This window comes from Lissotriton vulgaris, chromosome 4_1, assembly GCF_964263255.1.
Source record: "Lissotriton vulgaris chromosome 4_1, aLisVul1.2, whole genome shotgun sequence".
Classification (NCBI taxonomy): domain Eukaryota; kingdom Metazoa; phylum Chordata; class Amphibia; order Caudata; family Salamandridae; genus Lissotriton; species Lissotriton vulgaris.
Genome location: NC_141691.1, coordinates 2,012,905,826 through 2,012,931,618, shown reverse-complemented (window position 1 = coordinate 2,012,931,618; position 25,793 = coordinate 2,012,905,826). Strand labels below are relative to the sequence as shown.

The 25,793-nt window shown below is 50.6% G+C and overlaps 1 protein-coding gene across 8 annotated transcripts in view; it reads left to right on the top strand.

Moving 5' to 3' along the window:
- Window positions 1-25,793, top strand: part of PLEC (plectin) — a 624,446-nt gene that overhangs the window by 252,350 nt on the left and 346,303 nt on the right. The window contains exon 1 of one of the 8 annotated variants that reach the window (XM_086966399.1): window positions 24,376-24,658. The exons of the other annotated variants lie outside the window; for them this stretch is intronic. Coding sequence (XP_086822525.1) covers window positions 24,604-24,658 — 55 coding nt within the window. The 5' untranslated portion in view covers window positions 24,376-24,603. Of the gene's footprint in view, window positions 1-24,375; window positions 24,659-25,793 lie in introns of those variants that run through there. 8 annotated transcript variants of the gene reach the window in all.

Sequence of the window (25,793 nt, the reverse complement as noted above, 5' to 3'; positions counted from 1 at the left end):
TGAAAGACCCTAATGTTCCAACCCGGCTCAAAGTACCGATGCCCGATAACTGCACCCCATCATTGCGATACCTCACCTTACCGGAAAAAACAATCCGGTGCGGAATGCGACACCAGCAGCCCTTCGCTGAGCCCACCAGGTCAATTCCAACGTTATCATTGCGATACCTCACCTTACCGGAAAAAACAATCCGGTGCGGAATGCGACACCAGCAGCCCTTCGCTGAGCCCACCAGGTCAATTCCAACCTTATCATTGCGATACCTCACCTTACCGGAAAAAACCATCCGGTGCGGAATGTGACACCAGCAGCCCTTCGCTGAGCCCACCAGGTCAATTCCAACCTTGTGATACCTCACCTCTCCGGAAAATGGAAACCATTCGGGTGGAATGTTACCCAAGCGGCCCTACACTGAGCGCTCCTTGGGCAATTCCTACTTGAGCCGCCTCACCGAGACATTCCAGGCTCTCAACTTCCTCCCATGGCCGGCTGCCCCGATACAGAAAACCTGGTACCTTCAGGCCTTCGGCCATACCACTCGCCCTTGCCATGGTTGCCTTGCTGCTTGCCGCATGGACGAGTGCCTTGTGGCACCACCACCTTCGTGGGTACACTACTGAACAGGAGAGAAATAGAAAAGTCACGTATGGTCATTGGCAAATCATCAGCAATTCTGACACCACCATTCTAGTCAAACGGGTCTCTGCCACCGCAGGATGACCAGCGCCCAACCTTGCCCATTGTGCCACCCTGCAGTGGTTATCTCCCCTGGCACACCTGTGGTATAACAGATTTATACAATCGAATCTTTGTTATGCCCCCCCCTAAGATAGGCGGAACCCTAATTTGCCCTCTATCTGTCTATATACTCTGATATGAGGCCACACTGTGGTACTTATGGCCATAAGCCACAAATTATTGCTACCGGTCCGATTGATTCACAGGAAGACCATAATGCTGCGTCCGTAGGCCAGATTTGTTCATTATGTCAAAGACAAGGCATGTCATGTATATCGGCCTAAATAGAATAATTGCGACAGAACATACCTCTGTACCAAATCCTACCGATAGGTAATTTGTCCCACCCAATATCAGACTACCCTTGTAGGGAGTGAATTTTGCCGTGTACTGATTACTACTAAATTCGTTTATATGTATGCCCGGATCTTTCCATGTTTACCCTTTAATCATCCAATAACACACCCCCACCCCCCCCCACATATCCACAGGGCCTTTGGGTCTACTATGTTCAGAAAATGGTCTATCACTTATCCTCTGCTTTCCCCAGCACCGCTATCTGCCTCGGTAATTGTTCAAACTGTCTCAGTCATTGGCTGCCTTGCTTACTGCGCCAAGCAATGCTAACGGTGGGCTCGCCACTCGGTTCATCTGCGGTGCTCTTCCCTACGCGTGGTCATTCCTCCAAGAATGCAAATTATGGCATGCCACTGGTCGACGTTATTCACTGTCTTCTTCCTCCAATATGACCCACCCATTGCGATGGTCATGCTTCACCACCATAGTATAGACTGTTTCCCATCCCCTTGCCAAATGGACCCCTTCTGCCATAATCCACCTTAAATGCCACATATGCTGTGTGTACAAGACATCTTTTCCCACCTGCGTGGTTTTTGTTGATGGATTAGTATGCATTTCCTTGCCATTGTGTCAGAGGCCGACTGGGAAGCTATACAGTGCACCGCTGCATGGATACGAGTGCCATGTGATTTACAGAGTGTGTGCCCCATTGATTCTTGTGTACCCCCATGTAGGACTAAACAAGGGCGCTTTCATACTTAACAAACTGGACCAATTGATATAGCCAAAGCGTGGTAAATGTAGTTGCACTGGAGAGAATACTACACATTAAAACTCGTTCTTCGGTGTTATAAAATGTCTATATTTCTCATCTTTTTACGTTCCCCAGATGCCACTCAGCTGAAGATATCCTGAAAAAACCGGGACTGAAAACTCCTAATGTTTGAGAAGAACCCAAAGTATGAATGAAGGCCATTTCACACAGAGATGATGCCCACTCGGACGTGCCTTAATGCTAGAGCCATGTGCTCTCCCAGGTCACGAATTCCCAGTCTGAAGAGTGACTGTTAAAATTGGCTTAGAAGAAGATGGCACCTTCCATATGCCAGCTGGGTCATGACCTCCCACGTTTCCCAGTTGAGCTAAGCAGGCATTTCCACCCAGTTAGCGCCCCTTTTAAAACAGGCTGACTTGCCGGCACGCCCAACTTATTCCATAGTATGCTGAAATACCTCAAATCATCGAGTGTTCAATAACGTAGGACATTTCACGTTCAATAATATTATAAGAATCTAGTACAAAAAAAGTTTCCATTACCCCTTTGTATTATAATCGTCCCACATGCTATGTACCAGTTCTAGACCTTACGTATCTCTTATCTTTCTGCTGCTGTGACGTGGGCTCAGACACCCGCTGGCCAGGTAATGAGTGCATGTACGCTTTATAAATACACATATGTTAATGTAAACAATTAATATAGCTAGCAAGGAGCCATGTTACCCGCCAGAAATTTCCATGACTTACAAGAAGCACGTCGCCTTTTGGAATGATAAAGGCCCCTGTTTCGCTTTATCTCAGCGCAGTCAGTTACCAGTCGACTACACATTGCCTAATGTACATACCATATGTGCGTTATTACATATATCCGAAAGGCAGCGACCCGTAAAGCGACTGTCCCCAAAGAAGCCATCTATATTACATAAGAAGACCGCTGATTTGGTCATGGCTCTTAACCGTGTCTAGATGAGGGGGAGCGCGAATGCAATGACCGCGTCGGCTAAACCTACACAGGCAATCCTGACGTACAACAGTCCGCACTGCGACTGGCCAAAACACGAACTGCGCCTGACCGCGGCCGAGACACTAATCCACAGACACGCTGCATGATTTAACCAACGTGTTTCCACGAACCATAGAGGATCCGGTTCGATTAAGGAGGACCGAGAACAAAGCTGCCAAAGTATAGATTACTGCGTGTGACCGCTCCACCATTAAGTGTAACTAGTGAAAAAACGCACAAACTATGACCCTTATTCTCGTGCACAATCAAACCCCCGAGAGGCGATGATGACATAACTATTCCGAAGTGCCACAGATCCAGTAACCAAAGAACCCCTGTATGATCGCAGCCTGCTGCCACGCGCCTTAACAGCTATACCTTTGCACTTTCCGAGGGACAGATGCACTTTCAGAGGGACAGAAACAGACTTACTGTGCCGCTACCCCCAGACCCAGATGTACCCAGTGGTGATTGCAAGCGTAAGTTCGGGTTACAGACAACAACGATATAAAGCAACCCCCTTGACTGACTGCGGAAAGTACAAGTCGCTTCCAACACAACCTTCCATAATACCCATGAGCCCTGGTCACACTGATACCTCTAGCTCCGAGCAGTACCCCGCTACAGCGGCCTGTTCTACCGAACCACACTGCTAATACCTCAGGAGCGAACGATACAGCTAATATTTCTGGCCAATAGTCCGAAGGGCGCGCTCCTTTAGACTCGCGCTCGGCATACTGGCACAAGAGTCAGATATTCCGGGTTGCAAGTTATGAAGACATGCACTTTACCAGTTAAGATCTTCTACCATTGACCACTACTGCCGGTCACAGGGGCAGTCACCAGGCCCGAGCTGCATCTCGGCATCCGCTCACTTAGCCATCACAGAGACAACATGATATAAGCTAAGGGGATCCCAGCTTGAGCAGGGCTTGGTAACGCAGTACACTCAACATCGCCACCTGCTCCACTACACCAACATTCCTAGGCCTCCGCCTATTACGACAACACCAGCTTTACCTGCTTTCATCTGAGGGTCACATATACCACCCACCCTCTGCAATTGACTCCTGCCTTATGATGGGCTGTGATCCCACGATAACCCCCATGTGTGTCCAGTACAAGGATATCCACTTGTTTGATCCCCATGGGAGAAAAAGTAAATACACCATTATGTCACCGCTAAACACACACTGTGGCACCATTGCCCGCGCCGAGCACTCGTCGCCCTGCTGCCAAATCCCGCAAGCCGTTAAAAACCTTCAGGGGCCAAATACTAATACTCCCTCCACGAATGGGCATTAACCACCCCAACTAGCAATGCAGACGGCTTACCCACAGCCCATGAGCAGCCACGAGGTACGCTCGCGATTATTGCTGCTTACTGGTTGCATCAGACCACGCGGTTTCAAGCCTGACTCTGCCTCGCGCCTATGTGGCGCTGCTCCCTTTCAGGCTGCTCGAGACTCCGGATACCTAGCTACCCCATCCCCTTTCGAAGACCGCCCATGTCGCCCCCGAAGGAGCCCGCACCCCGGAGCCCCACTGGCAGCCGCAGACCACCGGAGCAGTCCCACACTAACTTTACACCACCGACCCCCTCCCGTCGGCGGCGGCCGCCAGCAGGCCCCCCGAGCACCCGGCTCCCTACCTGGCGAGACGGACGGTCTCCGAGTCCCACGCGCTCCTCCTCGCCTCTCCACCAGGCTCCGCCGTGTTGTCTCGCCGCCGTTCCCAAATCCTCCGGTCTACGTTTACAGAAAAAACCCACCACAGCTGGGAAAGATAACAAGGAACTAGGGTAAACCAAGTTCAAATTATCCTAAGGGCTGTAGGAGGGACGCTTCAAGTAGACCGCCACGATCCGGTGCTACAGAGGGAGGAGAGGCCGGGGTCACTGCCCCCAGTGCCTAAATAGGTCACCAGGCTCCGCCCTCTGTCGCACCGGAAGTGCGTCACCCTGACCCCGGAAATGATAAGCGGCCGGTCGCCCATTTTGGCAGACCGGTCGCCCCTATCTGGACCAGGTAGGAGGGCAGGGGCCGGGGGGCCGGGCCCTAAGGGCGCGCTTGCCGATGCTCAGCTCGCGCTTGGCATCCACACCGTGGACCACAGCATCCTGCCGTGGCACCTTACTGATGTTCATAGCAGAGAGACTGCCCTGGTCTGTGCTCTGTCCTTTCTTTCTTTAGTGAGAGGGCAGTTCGGAAGTGAAATGTGTGTGCGCGACTTATGTACTGGGACCTTCATGTGGGCTGGGATTCACCGCCTCGTTTGTGTAATGTGTACATGTGCCCTCCGGCTTTCATTCTGGGGAACATGGGAGAGCTTTGGCCATATTCGCAGAGGCCACCCACTGATGACGGGGTGTCAGACAAGGCACTTCTCAGGGTCCTTCTCTGAGGGTTCCTGACCTACTAAAGCTTCGAGGTGCTATAACTATCTCACGTTTAACACCTCAGAGATGGACATTTTGCTAACTCATAACCTCTAGAAACACCCCCTCCCCCATTTTCTCCAGCAGTCAAAGTGGATTAAAAAAGGTAAGGGAACTGTGATGTTGTGACAATGAGGGTGGGGTGAGTAAGCAGGGGGGTAAAAGGCATGACTAAAAAAAACAAAATATTCTGTAACTTTTTTCGGCCTTTCACCTTCAGGTGTGTACATATGAAAGAACACACAGCTTAAAAGTGAAACAAATGTTTCATGATTTAATCAGTGGGAAATGCACTATCATGGTTTATGAAACCGCTAATAGAGGTCTGTGCCTGTAACCAGAGAGCCGCAGAACTGAATAGTGGTTGGAGCAGTGGAGAATAGGTAGGGGTATAACACAGGCCCCAAAAATTGGAAATTTGAATAAGAAGTCTGCTTTGCCCAGAAGGGTCATGTGATTCCATTAATTAAAGTCAATGCCGGCATCCCGAGCTCCCTTTACATTTGAAGATCGACTCGTTGTGCAAATGTCCATGTCTTTCAGGCAGCAGGCACCCTGGCAGGAAGGCTTGTTTAGCGGTCTGCCCCTCCCTCGGTTTCACAGTAAAGGAGATTACCTGACTTACACTTCAGCTGAAGCACTTCAACTCTCGGAATTAACCGTCTTGGAACGGTTGTCTTTTCATAAAAAGTAAGGGAACTGTTTACCTTAAATTAAAAAATGATGGGCAGGTCCTGCCCCTCAGATCCCCCTACTGGTCTTATGGTCCCTGACAGCACCCACACATGCCCTGGCATTTCCAAAATCCTTATCTATCTACCCCTCCATTTATCACCGACAGACTCTTGCATCACTTTTCACCCTGGCCTTCTGTTCTCAAATGCCCAACCATCTCCTAGTCTCGTCTCTTCTTGCCCCGCCACTTTATTAGTCACCATCTCTTCCAGCCCACTAAGTCTTGCGCCCTTTCTTCATTCACCACAAGCTCCCTCTCTCCCCATCTCTCTTATTACACCCTCCGTTCGTCACTAGATGTGTGTGTCTCACCATGCCCCTTCATTCATCTGTCTAACTCCTCACCTCTGCCCTAGCTGCCTCTCCTGGTTCTCTCCCTTCACCTTTTCCTCTTGGGCAGCAGGGTCGTATTGGTAAGGCGGGCACTCTGCAATGGTCGAGAGGCCCGTATCCGAGTTTAAGCTGTGGGCTTCTTTTTTGGGCAGCCGGTGAGCCGATTTGGGCTGTGTCTGTTGTTCATATGCCCCCGGCGGCCCAGTGGGTGCCTGAGTGGCCTTTCTGGAGGCAGATGGGCATCCATTACCTCCCTTTTATCAACAGGGCAGAGGTGTCACTCCTTTTCCCCTCACTGGGCCGACCCATTAATGTATGCATATTGAGCAGGGCCAGGGGGCCCGAGCAGAAGTAGTCTCATTTGTTTTCAGTTGTGTTTCACCAGTGTGAACTAATCTGTGCATTTTTTTTATCTAAATAAAGTTAAGAAAGCATGCCTCTGTCAGAGACCCCCCTCCCTTCTTTTTATAAAACTTCGCCGAAGCAGTGTTTTGTGGAAAGTCAAATATGGACCACTTTTTTTTAGCGTGCCCGGGCCAGTTTTCAATCCCAATCCAACCCTGTCAGGTGGTGCCACACAAGAGTCTGCCCCCCACCCTCCCCAGCCTCATGCCTGTCAGACTGCATGGGTTTTGCTTCAAGCGCTAGAGGAGAGGGTGTTGTACGTTAGATCCAGGCTGAGCTACCCTGATAACTTACAATCGCCCCAACAGATTTCAAATTTTTACATTTTTAATATGTACAAGTATAACTGTTCATAACCACCGGTTATGCAATAACTACTTCCTCCAGCACAAATGGGACCTATGGCTCGCATCTCCAAACTGAAAACCACGCAAGGCGCAACCCACCTGTGTCCTTGAGCGGTGAGCCCCCAGCCCACGATCCTTGTCCGTCATATCCAGGGGCCCACCCCTCTACCACCCGGCTGCCAAGGAGGCTCGTGTGACCTGGCGCGCTTGCCTCCCCAGCCGGTGTCCCCATTCTCTCTGTGGAGAGCTTACCGTCTCTCCCCTCAGTGCTGGCCACGGGAGTATGTAAGCCGGCCTCCCGTTACCCCCTTGCAAATCAATGTTCTATGGCCTCTTTTCCGCCAATCGCCCTCTTACCCATCCTAGAACCACTAATTCAGGGACGGTTGGGTGGGAGATTCAGACGATATTCCTGGTCAGGTGTCCAGCGCAGGAAAAAGAGGGCGAGCAGTTGTGTACCTGGGGCTAAATATCCCCCTTGGCTCCGCCCTCCACTACTGTGGCTCATGCCGGAATTGCGTCATAGACGACCCGGAAGGACTTTCTGTCTAGTAGCCAACCAGGCTACTGGACTGACTATGGGGGTGTGGCGGAGATCCGGGAGGCCAGGCCCTAAGGGCGCGCTTGTCAAGATCTCATGCTTTTCAAACTTACAATAGCCCCGACACGCCTTCCTTTTGCCCCCTTACTCTAAGAGTGTAGGTGAGAGGCTGAGCCAAAGTACAGCATTTGAAGAACGTGGAACAAGGTCAAAATTCTGCGAAGCGCTGGCGCCTCAGTTGCAGCGTCTCCACCCACTCTCCTTTGATCTTGCGCGCTTTGCCGCAGACACCATCTCCCTTAAGAGTTCCACTCGACCTGCCCCGCCTCCGGCCTGGCCACGGTACCGGAGTGAGTGCGAGGGAAGGGCGTGGTTACACCGGGCGTCGGCTGACCATTAGGTCAGCAGCAGCCGCACCCGCACGTACGTCTCACCGACAGTCTCCACCCAGGCGAAGCTGCTCGTGTCTACGACGGGGCTGCGGCTGCCCACAGACAGCAGGCTTCGCTGATGCCCAAGAATCTAAAAGACAGTCACACATAGACTGAAATCACTGCATCATGGCTCTGAGCATGCGTCTGGGGACTTCCTGGCCGCCTGTCAGGCCTATAAATTGCCTGTATTTGTGTGGTGTTGGCTCAGTGCAGCCCTGGAAGCAGATGGGTATCACGTGGGGTGCCCGTGGGCACTTGATGCGGCCTTCGCTGTCCTTCTCGCATTGGGTTCCGGAGCTGCCAATCGCCAGCTCGGCTGGGGGCGGGTCTGCTTCAGAACCGAAGGGTGACTTTTGGCGGGAGGGGAGAAGGACGGTGTCTGAGTCACACTTCTCAGAGCAGCTCAGATCACATTTTCCAACAGGAAATGTAAAAAAAAAATTATCCGGTTTCTGCAATGTGTGATCTGAGAGACTGAGTCAGGCTGACCCACGGCTTGTGCAGCGGTCCTGTGGAGGCCTGGAACGGACCCGGCGCTGCAGAGCACGGCTCACACATCTGGGCTAAGCATCTAGAAGCCTGGAACCAGCGCTGCAGATCACTGCATACACATCTGGGCTAAGCATCTAGAGGCCTGGAACCAGCGCTGCAGAGCACTGCATACACATCTGGGCTAAGTATCTGCATGCCTGGAACCAGCGCTGCAAAGCACTGCATACACATCTGGGCTTAGCATCTAGCGGCCTGAAACCAGCGCTGCAGAGCACTGCTCACACATCTGGGCTAAGCATCTAGAGGGCTGGAACCAGCGCTGCAGAGCACTGCATACACATCTGTGCTAAATATCTGCATACCTGGAACCAGCGCTGCAAAGCACTGCATACACATCTGGGCTCAGCATCTAGCGGCCTGAAACCAGCGCTGCAGAGCACTGCATACACATCTGGGCTAAGCATCTAGCGGCCTGGAACCAGCACTGCATACACATCTGGGCTAAGCATCTAGCGGCCTGGAACCAGCGCTGCAGAGCACTGCATACACATCTGGGCTAAGTATCTGCATGCCTGGAACCAGCGCTGCAAAGCACTGCATACACATCTGGGCTTAGCATCTAGCGGCCTGAAACCAGCGCTGCAGAGCACTGCTCACACATCTGGGCTACGCATCTAGAGGGCTGGAACCAGCACTGCAGAGCACTGCATACACATCTGTGCTAAATATCTGCATACCTGGAACCAGCGCTGCAAAGCACTGCATACACATCTGGGCTCAGCATCTAGCGGCCTGAAACCAGCGCTGCAGAGCACTGCATACACATCTGGGCTAAGCATCTAGCGGCCTGGAACCAGCACTGCATACACATCTGGGCTAAGCATCTAGCGGCCTGGAACCAGCGCTGCAGAGCACTGCATACACATCTGGGCTAAGCATCTAGCGGCCTGGAACCAGCACTGGAGAGCACTGCATACATATCTGGGCTAAGCATCTAGCGGGCTGGAACCAGCGCTGGAGAGCACTGCATATGCAGCTGTGAAAAAGTAATCTGGAGCCCTGGAACCAGCACAGCACTGCATACACATCTGTGCTAAGTGTCTGGAGGCAAGGAACCAGCGCTGCAGAGCACTGCATACACATCTGTGCTTAGCATCTAGCAGCCTGGAACCAGCGCTGCAGAGCACTGCATACACATCTGGGCTAAGCATCTAGCAGCCTGAAACCAGCGCTGCAGAGCACTGCATACACATCTGTGGTAAGTATCTGCATGCCTGGAACCAGTGCTGCAAAGCACTGTATACACATCTGGGCTTAGCATCTAGCTGCCTGGAACCAGCGCTGCAGAGCACTGCTCACACATCTGGGCTAAGCATCTAGCGGCCTGGAACCAGCGCTGCAGAGCACTGCATATGCAGCTGTGAAAAAGTAATCTGGAGCCCTGGAACCAGCACAGCACTGCATACACATCTGTGCTAAGTGTCTTGAGGCCAGTAACCAGTGCTGCAGAGCACTGCATACACATCTGTGCTAAGTATCTGCATGCCTGGAACCAGCGCTACAAAGCACTGCATACGCATCTGGGCTTAGCATCAAGCAGCCTGGAAACAGCGCTGCAAAGCACTGCATACACATCTGGGCTTAACAGCTAGCGGCCTGGAACCAGCGCTGCAGAGCACTGCTCACACATCTGGGCAAAGCATCTAGCGGCCTGGAACGAGCGCTGCAGAGCACATGCATACACATCTGGGCTAAGCATCTAGCAGCCTGGAACCAGCGCTGCAGAGCACTGCATACACATCTGGGATAAGGGTCTGGAGGCCTGGAACCAGCGCTGCAGCGCACTGCATACACATCTGGGCTAAGCATATAGCGGCCTGGAACCAGCGCTGCAGAGCACTGCATACTCATCTGGGCTACGCATCTAGCAGCTTGGAACCAGCGCTGCGGAGCGCTGCATATGCAGCTGTGAAAAAGTAATCTGGAGCCTGGAATCAGCACAGCACTGCATACACATCTGTGCTAAGTGTCTGGAGGCCAGGAACCAGCGCTGCAGAGCACTGCATACACATCTGGGCTTAGCATCTAGCGGCCTGGAACCAGCGCTGCAGAACACTGCATACACATCTGGTTTAAGCATTTACCGGCCTGAAACTAGCGCTTCAGAGCACTGCATACTCATCTGGGCTAAGCATCTAGCGGCCTTGAACCAGCGCTGCAGAGCACTGCATATGCAGCTGTGAAAAGTAATCTGGAGCCCTGGAACCAGCGCTGCACAGCACTGCATACACATCTGTGCTAAGTATCTGGAGGCCAGGAACCCGTGCTGCAGAGCATTGCTTACACATCTGTGCTAAGTATCTGCATGTCTGGAACCAGCGCTGCAGAGCACTGCATACACATCTGGGCTAAGCATCTAGCGGCCTGGAACCAGCGCTGCAGAACACTGCATACACATCTGTGCTAAGTACCTGGAGGCCAGGAACAAGCATTAAAGAGCTCTGCATACACATCAGTGCGAGGCAAAGTGAGGCCTAGAACAGATCTGCTGAGCACTGCATACACATCAGTGCAAAGGGAGGCCTGGAACCAGCGCTAAAGAGCAATGTATACATATCAGTGCTAGGTATAAGAAGGGCTGGAGCCAGTGCAGTGGAGCACAGCTTACACATCAGAGCCCCAGGGCATGGAACGAGCAGTGCAGATCTCTGCATACGCAGTGCAAAGGGAGGCCCGGGACAGTGCGGCAGAGCACAGCATACACATGACTGCAAAGGGAGGCCTGAAACCGCATTACCGAGCACTGCATACCATCAGGGCTAGGTACCTGGAGGCCTGGGACCAGCGCTGCAGAGCACTGTATCCATATCAGTGCTAGGCAGAGCTTAATTTGTAAACAAAATAAATAAGTGCCAGGGCTGTCGTCAGGGGGCCACTGCAACTTGCAGCACACATTGCCACTGCCATCCCACAAATTATATTAACACAAGTACTAACCATGATATGGCTACAAGTGTCACAAACCATTATTCCAAGCCACCAGTGCTGGTGGAATTGCTTGGGTGGCAGGTAATAGTCATTTTTAATTTATATTAAATTTATAATTAACTGTTGTTGTGCTCATCTCTTAATTAGCCAGACAGCACCACCTTGTGGCAGACTGACACAAGCGCTGTTTTTTTTCGAATTAAGTGCCTGTGCCGAGCACCAGAAACCACAGGCTCAAATTAAGCACTGGTCCAATGTAAACCAGAGTTGCAGAACACTGCATACAATCAGTGCCACGTATACCAGCACTGCAGAGCACTGCACACATATCAGTGCAAGGCATAGGAAGCTTGGAACCAATGCAGTGGAGCACTGCTAATACATCAGAGCTAGACATGTGAGGGCCTGGAACCTGGGCTGCAGAGCACAATGTTAACAGACAATCCTGGTATAGGGAGGCTGGAACCGCTGACGCACCACAGGTTTCGGCCTCGATCGCTACAGTATGGCTGGCCTTCCATCTAAAACATACACTATCATACAGCAATTACACACAAGTTCACACACTTGTATCCGTAGTAGACTTTTCTTTTCTGTTTACTTCACAATTCAAGAAAATAATTGTTGAAGCTTCTATTGCAGAGCAGCAGCCAGGGTATCCAAATCTATAAGAAATTAATGCTTTCAACAGAAATGTGCAAAACCATCAAAAACTAGGGGCTATTGTTGCGCTTTTGATCCGGCTTTCAAACAAGGTCAAGCTACATTCACTTAAACCCGAGTTTGTCGCACGGTTGACATTAAATATTTTTATGAACCAGTCTGAGTGTTATCAACCCTTCGTGATTCATAAAATAGTGCAAAACTCAGTGAGAATGTTCGTAAATCTTAAAGAAAGTAGAATGTGGCCCAACAGGCTGAAGGGTTTGCTAACAATTATATTGCAACCTAGACCATCACTTAGTAAAAACAATTAATTGATGGTTTTCAATTAAATGGGAACACTTAATTGGTTCAAATCATCCAAACTCTAATGTGCAAAGCACACAGAAATGGCTCATTTTTAAGTATAATTTTGTCAATGTTTCTGCTCTTAATGGTCATTTCCAGGGTCTTCATCAGGACAGGAAGGGCTTTACAATTCAGTCAATGGGCTCCACTCTTTCAAAAAACATCCTATCTGTTAGTGGGGCCTTGAGGTAAGAGGGGAATGAAAAGGATCTTCAACTGATCTCTACATTTGCACTAATATTTCAACTCTCCAGTCTCAATCTATGCTCTCCATGTGCACAATAGGTTGACGAGTAATCAAAAACTGACTAAGGCAGTCCCAGACCTGGAGCTGTTCCAGAGCTCAAGTGGGCCAGGCCTCGGTCTGCTTACTCCATTGCCTCTTTGTTTGATATGTTGTGTTTACATTGAGCTTAAATAAGTCCTGTTGTTATTCCTCCCCTGGAGTGCTGCAGCTCTTGCTGGCAACCAGCAGGCATCAGCTGAGTGCACCAGGTTGGGCCTACTGGTTCTGTGCTTAGGCGCGTCACAAGGGGAGGGCATAGTGATGCCCCGAGGCAGGTGAGTCACAGTCAGATCGGGTACTTAGGGGCCCAGATGGCACTGCATTTACTTACTCACTCTTTAAGGACAGAATGTTGCACTTTAAATTGTTTGTTTGTTTGTTTTTCATTCTGTTGCTGCTTCACACATCTAAGTCAACATTACCCATCTTGGCAAAGCCTCTGTTCTTATGCAATTCGGGGGCTACAGCGTTTTACACATAAGTACAGACTTGTCGCATGTTCCACATAATCGATCACCTGCTGCATTATATAATTTGCATATTTGAACCCAAAAGGATATTTCTGAGTGAAACAGATCAAAACTTACTAAAATGCTGCCACACCTTTTGCTTTACATTGGTGGGTATTTCTCGCCCACTGGTAGGTCGACTTTCAGAAACTGATTCCTGCATTAATCTGAAACTACTTGGGTGAATTGTTTGCCCAGACAGCGATAGCATGTAAAACAAACATTGGCAAAGCCAACAAGCCTGGCGTTGGCAAGCTAGCGCAATGTTTATTTTCATATTTTTTTGCAAGCATATTCTATGAAAATAGAAAATATGATGTTACCTACATGTGGCCACATTATACTTGGAAAAAGATGAATAATTTAAAAAACATAACTCAACGTGACAGTTTTACGAGTGGTGTTTTAAAACAACAAACCTTTCAGTTGTGCCATGCATTTTAATGTTATTATTTTATTATGGAGGCAAGGCTAAATCCCCACCTGAACTAGCACTCAAATTGCATTCAGCTACAGTGGTGCAATGTCATTTAAACATTTTATGACATAAACTTAAAAAAAAAGAGTGGTGGCAAAATAAAACAACCAGTATTTAAAGTTAATATAAAAAGTTAAATACAAGAAGAGAAAATAAATATTTTCGGTGGATGTGAGCAATGTGCAAAGGTTTCTCCACTGTCCCTTGATTTATGCTTAAGTGAGAAAAGCAAAATGTGAATGACATTTGAACACACCAATGAATGAAGCCCACTGACCCAAAGCGGATACAAAACTGCATTGTATATTATGTATAGCTTATTGGGGAAACCCATAGGCTGGCAAAGCAGTTAATGCTGTTTTTGGCGCTGGGGAACCAGGTATGAGTCTCGGCATCCTGTGATTCTGGGCAAATCACTTAATTTCCCTGTGCCTACCAAAAATGAATGTGTCCTTGTGTAACGTTAACTGGTGCTCATGTAAAATGCTCCAATACCTTTGGGTCGAGTTTGTGCTATATCAAAACTGCAAAATAAAAAATTATGTATGATTTTTGGCTGAAACTTAATAGTTCGACAGCTAATGAATGACTGAATGAATGCATTTTTTTTGCATAATTACTTAAAATCTTTGTAAAATTGCAGTACATTATCCAGAATTACAATAAAATATGTATCTGATGACATTATAAAACATTTATCTAAACGTGTATAATAATTTAGGACTGTAATTTGGTCAGTAATACCAGACCGAGTTTAAAATGTGACCTTGTTCTTAAATTCATTGTTTTTAAAATTAAATATTAGCAATGGTCCGTAATCCCTGGGTTTTCATGGGAAGTTAATTCTTAGTTCATCGTGGGGCTATAGGTGCCGTGCAATTCTTTCCTGGGAGGGGCTATTTGCCAATACTCCTTCTGTTACTTTCGGAGGCTCAACAGTTGCCACCCCACGTTTTTCCTCTGCGTTGTTTCCGATTAGGGCCCTTTGTGTCATGTTCATATATTTGCCAAATTTGGCCAGATCTGAAGACTCTATACTTGACTGAAGCCGTGCCACTGTATCGGCGCGTCTTCTGGTCCCAAGTCTCAGGAACATTGGTTTTAACAGAATACGCGGATGCTGGAGTAATGCAGGGCAGCAGCCTAGTAGATGTACCAGTGATTCGCCCTATAATTACGTAACCTGCAGCTGACTATATTGTTCAATGATTTCCAAGCCTGGTTCAGCTAATGTTGTCTCCAAGGCCAGACCTAGGTTCTCCTTGGCAGCGGGCACTGATTGGCTACAGGTGCCTGGTGCAAAGGAGAATCCAGGTGGGATACGGCAGTCTCGCGCTTGTGGCACGTCTGGTGCTACGCGGCCTGCACGCGTCCTCGCCCGTTCCTCTTGTGCACCTGGCACCACTGCCTGTGTCCTTCTGCACGGCCCTTTGATGTCTGCCGGAGTGGGCGTGCCGGCCCAGCAACCACACCACCAGGACACAGGTGGGACATTTGGGATGGGGCATTAAAAGGGAGTATTGCCACGCTTTGGGTGGGGAGGTGAAACAGAGCTCTGCCACGCTTAAAGTGGTAGTGGAGAAGGAGCTGTCACGCTTAGGATGAGTAGTGAAAATAAGTGCCTTTTCTCAAGAGGAACATGGAGTTGAGCAACATCCTAACGTGTACTGAATGTTCCAAATATGTCGTATGTAGTACATTGTCTTACTCTATCTCTTGATCTACAAAAAAGGATACTGTCAACTACCCCTGCCTGTTCCAGGTCTTGTTTAGTACATCGTACATAGATAGCTCAATGGGTTAATGCGCCACCTGCAGCTGTGTATGGCCTGCTGGGTGCAAGGTTTATGCCCGGCAGTGCCGACTCGCCCTCTTATCCTTCTGCGGTTAATAAACTCGAGCAACATTGAGCCTGTTAATGACATTTGCTGTTTACTGTGCTCTGGAGCTGGAAGAATGGTAGCAAGTTCGGTATAAAAAGTAATGATTGCATTCTGCCACCAGGGGGCAGAGAGTGCCTAGGGACACTCAGGGGCTGGGGTGTTGGTTCATATATACCAGGCAGCGGGCACGGTGGCACTGGAAAGCCGTGAGGAGGGGTGCTGTGTCTCTTGTCCTTAGTCAACACTGCACCCTCGACCCCCCTGCGCTGCACGTGGCGCCGTCTCCTGAATATGAACTCCTCAATGAAACAAAGAGGCGAAACCGGTTATGAACAGAAGCGGCTGTTCTCCTTGTAGCTCCAGGCGTGCTGGAGTGGGAACAGCACTTAGCACTCCATCTCAAGGGTAAGGACCCGTGGCCGCGGTGCCACTCGCACTGAATGCCCAGAAAGGAAGGAACAATGGCGCCTGCCTGTCAGCAGGGCACGTGCACACGTGGGCCGCATAGGGAGGAGCGCGGTTGCACAAGTGCCTTCTTTTTCCAGGTCACCTGCTGCTTGTTCAAGGCACACCGGAAGTGGTAGAGGTTTTGCTTCGAACAGACTACACGTCATGGTTAGTTACTCGAGGCAGCAGAACGGTGTGATGTCAAAACGAGGGCGGCGTGTTATTGTCTCACGGTATGACGTCAGAACTGTACTGACGTCAGTGTGTTTCTGTAGAACAACCAGGGGACATTATGCACGCTTCAGGGGATCCATGGGAGAAGAACTGTTCTAACTAAAGGTCCCACACATCACTAACCAACATGCAAAGGATGTGTCCACACAGGAGGTCAGAAAATACATTTAATAGCATAGGTATGAGCTCGGATTCAACACAGGGCAGGGCTTTGCCAGCTTCTCGTGGTGGTAATGGGTGTGTACCAGCTGCTGTCTTGGGCATGTGCGTGCACCAGCTTCTCGTGGTGGTGAAGTGGGTGTTCCAGCTGCTTTATTGATCATGGGAGTGTACCAGCTGCGGTGGCGGTCATGAGGGTGTACCAGCTTCTCGTGGTGGGCATGTGTGTACCAGCTGCTGTAGTGGTGATGTGAGTGTACCAGCTGCTGTAGTGATCATGTTACTATACCAGCTTCTTGTTTTGGTCATGTGGGTATACATGGTGCTGTGGCGATCATGTGGGTGTACCAGCTTCTCGTGGTGGGCATGTGTGTACCAGCTGCTGTAGTGGTGATGTGAGTGTACCAGCTGCTGTAGTGATCATGTGAATATACCAGCTTCTCTTTTTGGTCATGTGGGTATACATGGTGCTGTGGCGATCATGTGGGTGTACCAGCTTCTCTTCATGGGCATGTGGGTGTACCAGCTGCTGTGGTGGTCTTAGGACTGTGCCTGCAATGGGTATTTGAATATGCCAGTTACATGTGTTAAACACTGGAAGGATGCCACCTGCTTAGAAGACATATCTCCATGAGACTATGCATAAGGATATGCCAGCTGTTGCTGTGGGCATTGATGCAAGGCATCTGTTGCAGTGGGCTCTGGGTGCCCAAATGTTGGTGATGGGCATACGGGCATCACAGCTGGTTGTGGCAGGCACTTGAGTATGACAGTTACGTTGGGTGAGTGGTGCAATGTTGCTGGTAATTGGAGTGGGCGTTGAGAGAGGCAAGTGCTTCTCGTGAACTTTGGGGTGTGCCAGCTGCTTGGCGTGAGTGTCTGGCTATGTTGGCTCCCCAGTGTCGGCCCTGATATACATGCCGATTCAGAAAAGGGGGTGCTGATGAACAGAGTGTCTGAATTAAGCAGACCACTCTTACCCAGTCCAAAGATCAGGGCTTGATCCATCACCGTTTTTTAGCTCACTGCACCATCCCAGCTCAGAACCTGGCTATATGCAAATTAGTCTGACCCTGGCCCAGTGCATCATGGGAACAGGGCAGACCAAACTACCTCGTGGTGGTCAAGTGGGTGTTCCAGCTGCTTTATTGATCATGGGAGTGTACCAGCTGCGGTGGCGGTCATGAGGGTGTACCAGCTTCTCGTGGTGGGCATGTGTGTACCAGCTGCTGTAGTGGTGATGTGAGTGTACCAGCTGCTGTAGTGATCATGTGACTATACCAGCTTCTTGTTTTGCTCATGTGGGTAAACATGGTGCTGTGGCGATTATGTGGGTGTACCAGCTTCTCTTCATGGGCATGTGGGTGTACCAGCTGCTGTGGTGGTCTTAGGACTATGCCTGCAATGGGTATTTGAATATGCCAGTTACATGTGTTAAACACTGGAAGGATGCCACCTGCTTGGAAGACATATCTCCATGCAACTATGCATAAGGATATGCCAGCTGTTGCTGTGGGCATTGATGCAAGGCATCTGTTGCAGTGGGCTCTGGGTGCACACATATAATTGGAGTGGGCCCTGAGAGAGGCAAGTGCTTCTCGTGAACTTTGGGGTGTGCCAGCTGCTTGGGGTGAGTGTCTGGCTATGTTTGCTCCTCAGTGTCGGCCCTGATATACATGCCAGCTTCTTGGAGTGGGTGTTGTTCTGTGCCAGCTCTTTAGGGGTGAGCATTGGTGTGTGCCAGCTGTTTAGGTGGGCGTTGAGGTTCTCCACGTCCTTTAAAGAGTGGGCATTTGGCTGCACAGTTGCTTAGCATGGGTGCTGGGCTCTGCCAGCTGCTTTGTGTGGGCATTGTGGTATATGAGGTGCCTTAGGGGTGGGTACTGCCTATGCCACTCATTATCAGCGGACAGTAGGCTGGGCCAGTCGTGCATTGTGGACCCACGTGTGTTTCTTGCGTTGCTTGGTGTTTCAGAAGTCGCTCTCTCCGCATATGGCGCTCTGTTGTGCTCACGAGCAGGAACGTATGGAGTGAACCACTTCTGTAGCGCTCACTCATGGTCACGAGACTTTAGGCGCCTAAAAAAGGCCTGATTAAGGCGCTAGTTTCCTAACCCCTCTTTGTGCATCGCCTGATACCTCTGTTGGAAATGCGTTCTTCGTGTTTGGAGAGTCTACGAAATCAATCCAGCTTGGCGTGGGCACTCCAGACAATGGCCCCATTGCTGCACATGTCTGCAGCATGCATGCCAGAGACAGTGGGTAAACGGAAGTGGCCACCCCCACACAGAAAAGGAGGCCCTCCCAGCCATGTGCCAGTATCACAGCCCAGTGGTTGCCCCACCTAGGTGCCAGTCTGCCAGTCCAGGGGTCTCATCCAGCTGTGTTGCGTGTCACCTGCTCCAGCCGTGTGTCAGCTTCAGGCACCGCTCAGGGGCTGCACCACCTCAGTGCCAGTCCCCCAAAGCTCTGTTCGTCCCAGTGCCAGGCTCGCAGCCCAGAGCCTGCACCTGTTCGGTTCCAGCGTCTCAGCCCAAGTGCCTCGTCCAGCCGTGTGACCCCCTCGTTCTCCAGTGGGGTGTCCGGGTCTTTGATGCGTCTGTGGCCTCGGCGCTGCTCGCGCTCTGTGCAGTCTCACTGCACCTGGCAGTGGGTCGGGGGTTGCTTTGCGCCACTCGTACAACCCAGCACGGACAGCACAACGTGATGGATCGGAACACCTGTGAACGACTAGCGAGCGCATAACATGCATTCCACTCCATCGTTTTGAGCTTGTCTGCTCCTTTCCAGACCCACAGCTACCAAATGTGCACATCGTGTTTGGCCCGGCCCAGAAACAGACCGCCCATTCCCTGTGAGGCCCTCCCCCGTCTGCCCCCACCGCGGGCCGGGCCCAGAACCAGTCTTGAGTCCGCGTGGTGGGGGCGGCACGCGCTGGCTTCTTTTCACATTTTCCGAGGTTCCCTTTCTTTTTTAAGCCGCCTGAGTGGAACATGATGTGGAGCGCATTTGGTGGAGGAAATGCCTTGGGGTGGGACGAGCCTGGGGGGTTTGGAGACTGGGGGAGGAGACTGATTGAGGAGACTGACTGACACCTTTAGCTCCAAGCTAGCTAGGGTCCAGGCACTAGATGCAGCAGGGAAGGCTAGGTGGGGGAATGTGTGCGCCTGACCATGGCCAGGCCATGAACAGATCCAGGATAGGTTGTAATGCCAGCCCCCATAATGCATCACGTAAACACAGCAAGCAAGCCCGTTTGTTTCAGTCAGGGTTGGATTGGGATTAAAATTCGTCCCGGGCACACACAAAAAATGTGGCCCACATTTGCATATTGCCTTTCACAAAACACTGCTTCTGCGAAATTTTATTTTTAAAAAAAGGGAGGGGAAAAAATGCACAGATTAGTTTACACTGGTGAAATACACCCGAAAACAAGTGAGGCCACTTTTGCTCAGTATGCACACATTATTTGGCTACTGACAGAAAGTGAGTGACACCTCTGCCCTAAGATAAAAGGGAGGTAATGGACGCCCATCTGCCTCCAGAAAGGCCACATAGGCACCCACTGGGCCGCTGGCGGCATCCGAACAACAAACACAGACATTTACCAAATCGGCCTCCAGACTGCTAAAAAAAAAAAAAGCCCACAGCTTGAACTCGGGCATTGCCCGAGTGCCCGCGTTACCAATACGACCCTGGTTGCAGTGGTTGTGGTGGGGGAGGGTTATATAGTGTGGGCATCGTGTCGACGTCAGGGCCTCTAACGCAGTTGCAAAGACAAATGTGTACAAAGTGTGTAGGATTAAGAGCAAAGTCTGATCCTCAGCATGGACTGTTTAACCCTTTGAATGCTGGTGACTGAACCACTCCGTCACCATCCACGGACTCGCTGTGCTGGTGACAGAGTGGTTCCGTCACGGCCCGGCCGCCGCGCCTGCGCGGCATTAATTTCGCGCCTGTGCTGAGCGTTCCATTGAGCGGGCGGGGCCATGACGGAACCACTCCGTCACAAGCACAGCACCCCCGTGGCTGGTGACGGAGTGGTTCCGTCACCAGCATGGCGGCGCCGCGCGGCCCCCCTCCCCCCCAGCGCCGCGGCGGGATTACCGCCCCGGCCAAGGTGTTAGGGGGTAGATCTGTCACAAGCAGTACTATTGCTAGTAATAGGATTGTTATTTTTCAAAACAATGACCTCAAAAAGTCTACATTTTCACTCAGAGGACTGGCTCCATATGTGGCAAACATACAAGATGATGATGGACGGAGAGCTGAAACTTTTCAACCACTCACAGATCTTGGTTTAATTCATCATTCTTTTGCTCACCCTGCCACCCCAGTTCCAGTTCAGACCCAGACATATGCAAGTCAGTCTTGACCCTGTTCCTCATGGGAACAGTCCATCCCAAACTGCCAGGCCAGGTCCTCCCTGGAATAGAAACAAGCATCCTGGGACCGGTTTTGAGGTATCACCCCTCATCAGCCAGGCTAGCTTGAATCCAGTGGCGCAGTGAGAACTGGACCCACGTCTGGGCATACCCTTGGCCACGTAGGGTGAACATAGCAACAAAATGATGGACGAGGCGCTGAGACTTTTCAACCACTCACCCCCAGTCGAGAGATCTTGGTTTAATCCATCGTTCCTTAGCTCACTTTGCCACCCCAGTTTAGACCCAGCCATATGGAAATCAGTCTTGACCTTGTTCCTCATGCGAACAGTCCAGCCCGAACTACCAAGCGAGGTACTGAGCAGTATTTATCTGCTGCAGCAAAACGGAGCCACTTTATAGCAGCTATCGAGAAGCCCCTGAGTAATCTTGGTGCCACCTCAATCCCACCACTTCCTGCCCGTGTGAGGCATAGGGGGCAGGGGAAGGCATAATGCCGAGAAGGGCACACTTATGAGGTGGAGTGATGAAAAGCATTTAGTAGCAGCACAGACCGGTGTGCACTAGAGGATGGGGTGAGGTAGACACAGTGTTGGGCAGAGGCAAACGTTAGTGATTTGTGGCTGAGGTAGCACTTGTGTGAATGTAGCTGGTAAGGTAGAGGTGTCTAGCCACTTTGGTAGAGGTAGGGGCTGGTGCATTGGCAAGAGAAGAGGATGGTGTGAATGTCGCTGGTACAGTAGAACTATCTAGCCACTGTGGTTGAGGTAGGAGAGTGGTGAGGAAGCAATTACTGCGCAGAGACCGGTAGCTGCTCAGGGAGGTGCTGATGCGTAGTACTTCCTGAAGTAGAGGTAGTTGTTTTAACCACTTTGCTGCTTCCGCGATTTCGCAGCAGTGCGGCACTTCCACAAAACGGCTGGGGCCGCGTCGGCCATTAGCCGACGGCAGCACTGGGGAGCTAGTGCTGCTGTCGGCCAATGGCCGACGGCAGCACGGAAGGGGTTAAATCAATAGGTGCTGAGGCAAAGGTAGGCCCTGGTGCACCCGTGACCCATTGTACTTCTGCTGAGGTAGTTGCAGCGGTACAGGGAGGAGTTGGGGTAGAGGTAACTGCTGTAGAAAAGGTAACTTCTAGGCCCGAAGTAAAAATCTGCATCTCTGCTGAGGTAGCAGCTGAAGAACAGGTAGGCACTGAGGCAAAGTTAGCTGTTGTACCTCTGCTGAGATAGCGGCTGGAGAACAGGTTATCACCGAGGCGAAGTTAGCTGTTGTACCACTGCTGAGGTAGTTGCAGGGGTACAGGTAGGAGCTGAGGTATGGGCTAGTGCTGTACTGAAGGTAACTGCTGGGTCTGACAGAAAATTAGAAGTGGGCATAATTCAAGTAATTCTGTGTAGTATAATCATGCGGATTTACATAAGAATTCCACGAGATTACACTTGAATTCTACAAGAAGAGTCATTCTGAATTTAGCTCTATTTCAGAGTGCAAAAATGTCCCCTTGCATCCAAAATGGACGCAAAGATGCATTTTGCGCAAAGAAATGGTGCTAAATGTAGCACAACTCGAATAGCGAGCAGTCGCTCAGGCTCGCTAAATGTATTGTTGGGGTAGGATATTCCCCCAATTTACTACCAATATTTTGCACTATTTTATAGCACAAGTGTGTCCGAAATGTTTGTGAGGATGCATTTTGTGCTAAGAAACAGCGCTAATGTCAGCAGGATACACATAGCGAGCTGCTGCTCGCTAAATATGCTGTCACTGTAGAATTATTTTGGCCCCAAAATTACTGTTGATTACCTGTGCAGGAGTCATTGCATAATTATCTGTAATTCCACATCAAAGAGTAATGCAGAATGCAAAACTAAAGCAATTACTCTGGCGTAATTGAAACTCTGCCCAGGCCTAGTAATAATCCCCGCGCTTCTGCACCTCTGCTGCGGTCGGGGCTGGTGTGAAGGTAAGCACTGCGGAGACCTTAGCTAGTGTGCTGCCGCTGCTGCGCCTCTGCGGAGGTAGAGACAGGGATGCAGGTAGGAGATGAGGTAAGGTTAGGAGCTGAGGTAGGGGCAGGGATACTGATAAGTACTTAGGTAGAAGTAAGTGCAGGGATACAGGTGGGTGCTGAGGTAGGGTAAATGCAGTGATACAGGCCGGAGTTGAGGTAGAAGTAAGTGCAGAGATACACATAAGTGCAGGGACACAGGTAGGTGCTGAGGTGCAGGTGTCTGCTCTAGTGAAAGTAATTCCTGAGGCTGAAGTAGGACTCCCCGCGGCTGTGTCTATGCTGAGGTAGTTGCAGGGATACAGGTAGGAGCTGAGGTAGGAGTAAGTGCAGGGATACAGGTAGGAATTCACACACAAGGATCTAGGAAATGATACCACACTTATTTGAAACTGGGAATTGTATTAACATATGGTGCATCAATCAACAGAGAGCCATAATCGTGGAAAACCCTTCAACAATAGACAATTAGATGAATATATGTGGCGCGCACACACAAAGACAGGAAAGTCCGTTCATTCAGTGATGAATCACACTAATCTGTGTTTCTTCAATCTTTATTTTCTCATTTGCATTCTGCAGTAGCCAACGCGTTTCGTCCTTTTGAAGGACTTCTTCAGGGCTCCTCACTCTATGTATATGTTCCACTGAGCGTCCCTTCTTTATAGCCACCGTGGAATGTGATCCCTCTTCTGTAGTATCGCGTATGTGGTCTTGTCACTTTCTTTTCCTGACAGAGTACTTTTCTATCCTCTATTTGGCTTTCTCCAAAGAATTGCCAGGTCTTAAAGATACACAGAGGGACCTCAATCTTAAAGGGCATACGCTGTCCTTGGCCCATAAAGTCTCAACCAGGCGTATATAAAATGGACACCTTCTCAAATGAGGTCTGGTCACTGTAGACCCCTTCCTGTATCCGTACCCAGGTGCACTTTCCAAACACACTAGGCGTGTTGTGTCAAGTATCTTGAAGACCGTGCAATACTTTGGAGAAAGCCAAATAGAGGATAGAAAAGAACACTGTCGGGGAAAAGAAAGTGACAAGACCACATACGCGATATTACAGAACAGGGATCCTGGTAGGAACTGAGGTAGGAGTAAGTGAAGGGATAAAGGTAGGAGTTGAGGTAGAAGTAAGTGCAGGGATACAGGTAGGAGTTGAGGTAGAAGTAAGTGCAGGGATACAGGCAGGAGCTGAGGTAGAAGTAAGTTCAGGGATACAGGCAGGAGCTGAGGTAGAAGTAAGTGCAGGGATACAGGTAGGAGTTGAGGTAGAAGTAAATGCATTGCTACAGGTAGGAGCTGAGGTGCTGGTGTCTGCTGCAGTGAAAGTTACTTCTGAGGCTGGAGTAGGACTCCCCGCTGAGGGCGGTGCAGGCTGCCCGGGTAGCCCGGCGTCTCCCAGCTTGTCCTGGGAGCCCTGCGTCGGGCGGGGCCAGGGGCTGGCCGCAGCTGGAGGAGGCGCCGGGGCTGTTTCAGGTGTGAGGCTGGCGGAGCCCCTCGCCTCGGACGGTGGGTGTGCCTCGGAGCTCCCTCTCTCCTCGGATTGGGTGGGCGCAGTCCTGCCCCTCAGTGGCCGGGACACGAGCTCCGTCGCCTCCACGCTCCCCCGAGTGCGCGTGGGCCGCATAGCTCCTCACCTCCCGGAGTGCTCAGAAGGCGCTATAGCCATGGAGCAGGACGACGGGCGCTACTTCATGGAAGACTTGATCCAGCAGGGACAAGGTGAGGGCAGCGGGAGGGTGCGCTGCCTGCCCGGGAGGAGGGCGGGGGAACAGCAGCCCAGGCTGGAGAGAGGTGCGAAAGCGAGGAGGAGGCCAAAACAGCAGCTCTGGCGGGGGCAGTGGGAGGGGACAGTGGCTACTGGAAAGGGAGGGAGCGGGGCCGGAGAGCAGCCCTAGCGGGGGGCTTCGGGAGGGGCCTGGCTGCTGGAGCCCAGAGGGGCACCAGATGTGAGGCATTGGCTACTTGGAAGGGAGGGAGGGGTGCACGACTCGACACCCTGTCTGGGGGCAGTGGGAGGGGAAGCATGACCCACACGTATGAAACAGAGCGCGCACGTCACAACTGCATAAAACACACACGTAGCGCACAGAAGCGTCGTATGTGCTTGCAGGTTACACTCCTCATGCCAAACTTGTATGACTACATTTATCTGACACGGCATATGTCACATCCCTTCCATGCACAGTTCCCTCGGCATCCCACAGCAAATAGTCTTTAAATGGTGTGCGCAGAAAGAAGTAATGTCCAGGAATTTGCTCTGTAAATTTCCAAAAGTTCTTTATTGAAGATATTAGGAAACGGTTCACAGAAAGACAGGGGTTTTCAGCCGAATGATGAGATTGTGCGTCTGCCACATAATCCAACTGCTGCATTATCTGCAGATTTTAACCCAAAAAAATGTTACCAGCTCAAACGGTTCAAAAGGTATTAAAAACACAGCAACACGTTTTGCTGCGCAGTGTGGCAGACCCTTTCTGAAGCTGGACTAATCACCATTCTGTTGCGTATTTCTTTATTTTTGTGTTAAACGGGTGCTAATGAGGTGCAACCAATGCCCAGGAAGTGTTAAAAAGTGTTAGAATGACGAAATAATGATGTAATACTATTGTTTTTACATGAATGGACTTGCAGTCTGTCCATTGTTTTTAGGTCTCGCCTGTCGATGCGCATGCGCATCGAGCAAGGCGAGAGTATTGCGAGTTATCCACTCTTTATCCACACTGCAAGGAATCGTGGCGATTCCTTGCAGTGCCCGTGACTTTTAAGGTCAATGCGCATGCGCATTAAGCTTATGCGCATGCGCATTGACCTTAAAAGTCACGGGCGCGTGCATGTCCGTCTTTGTTTACCCGCT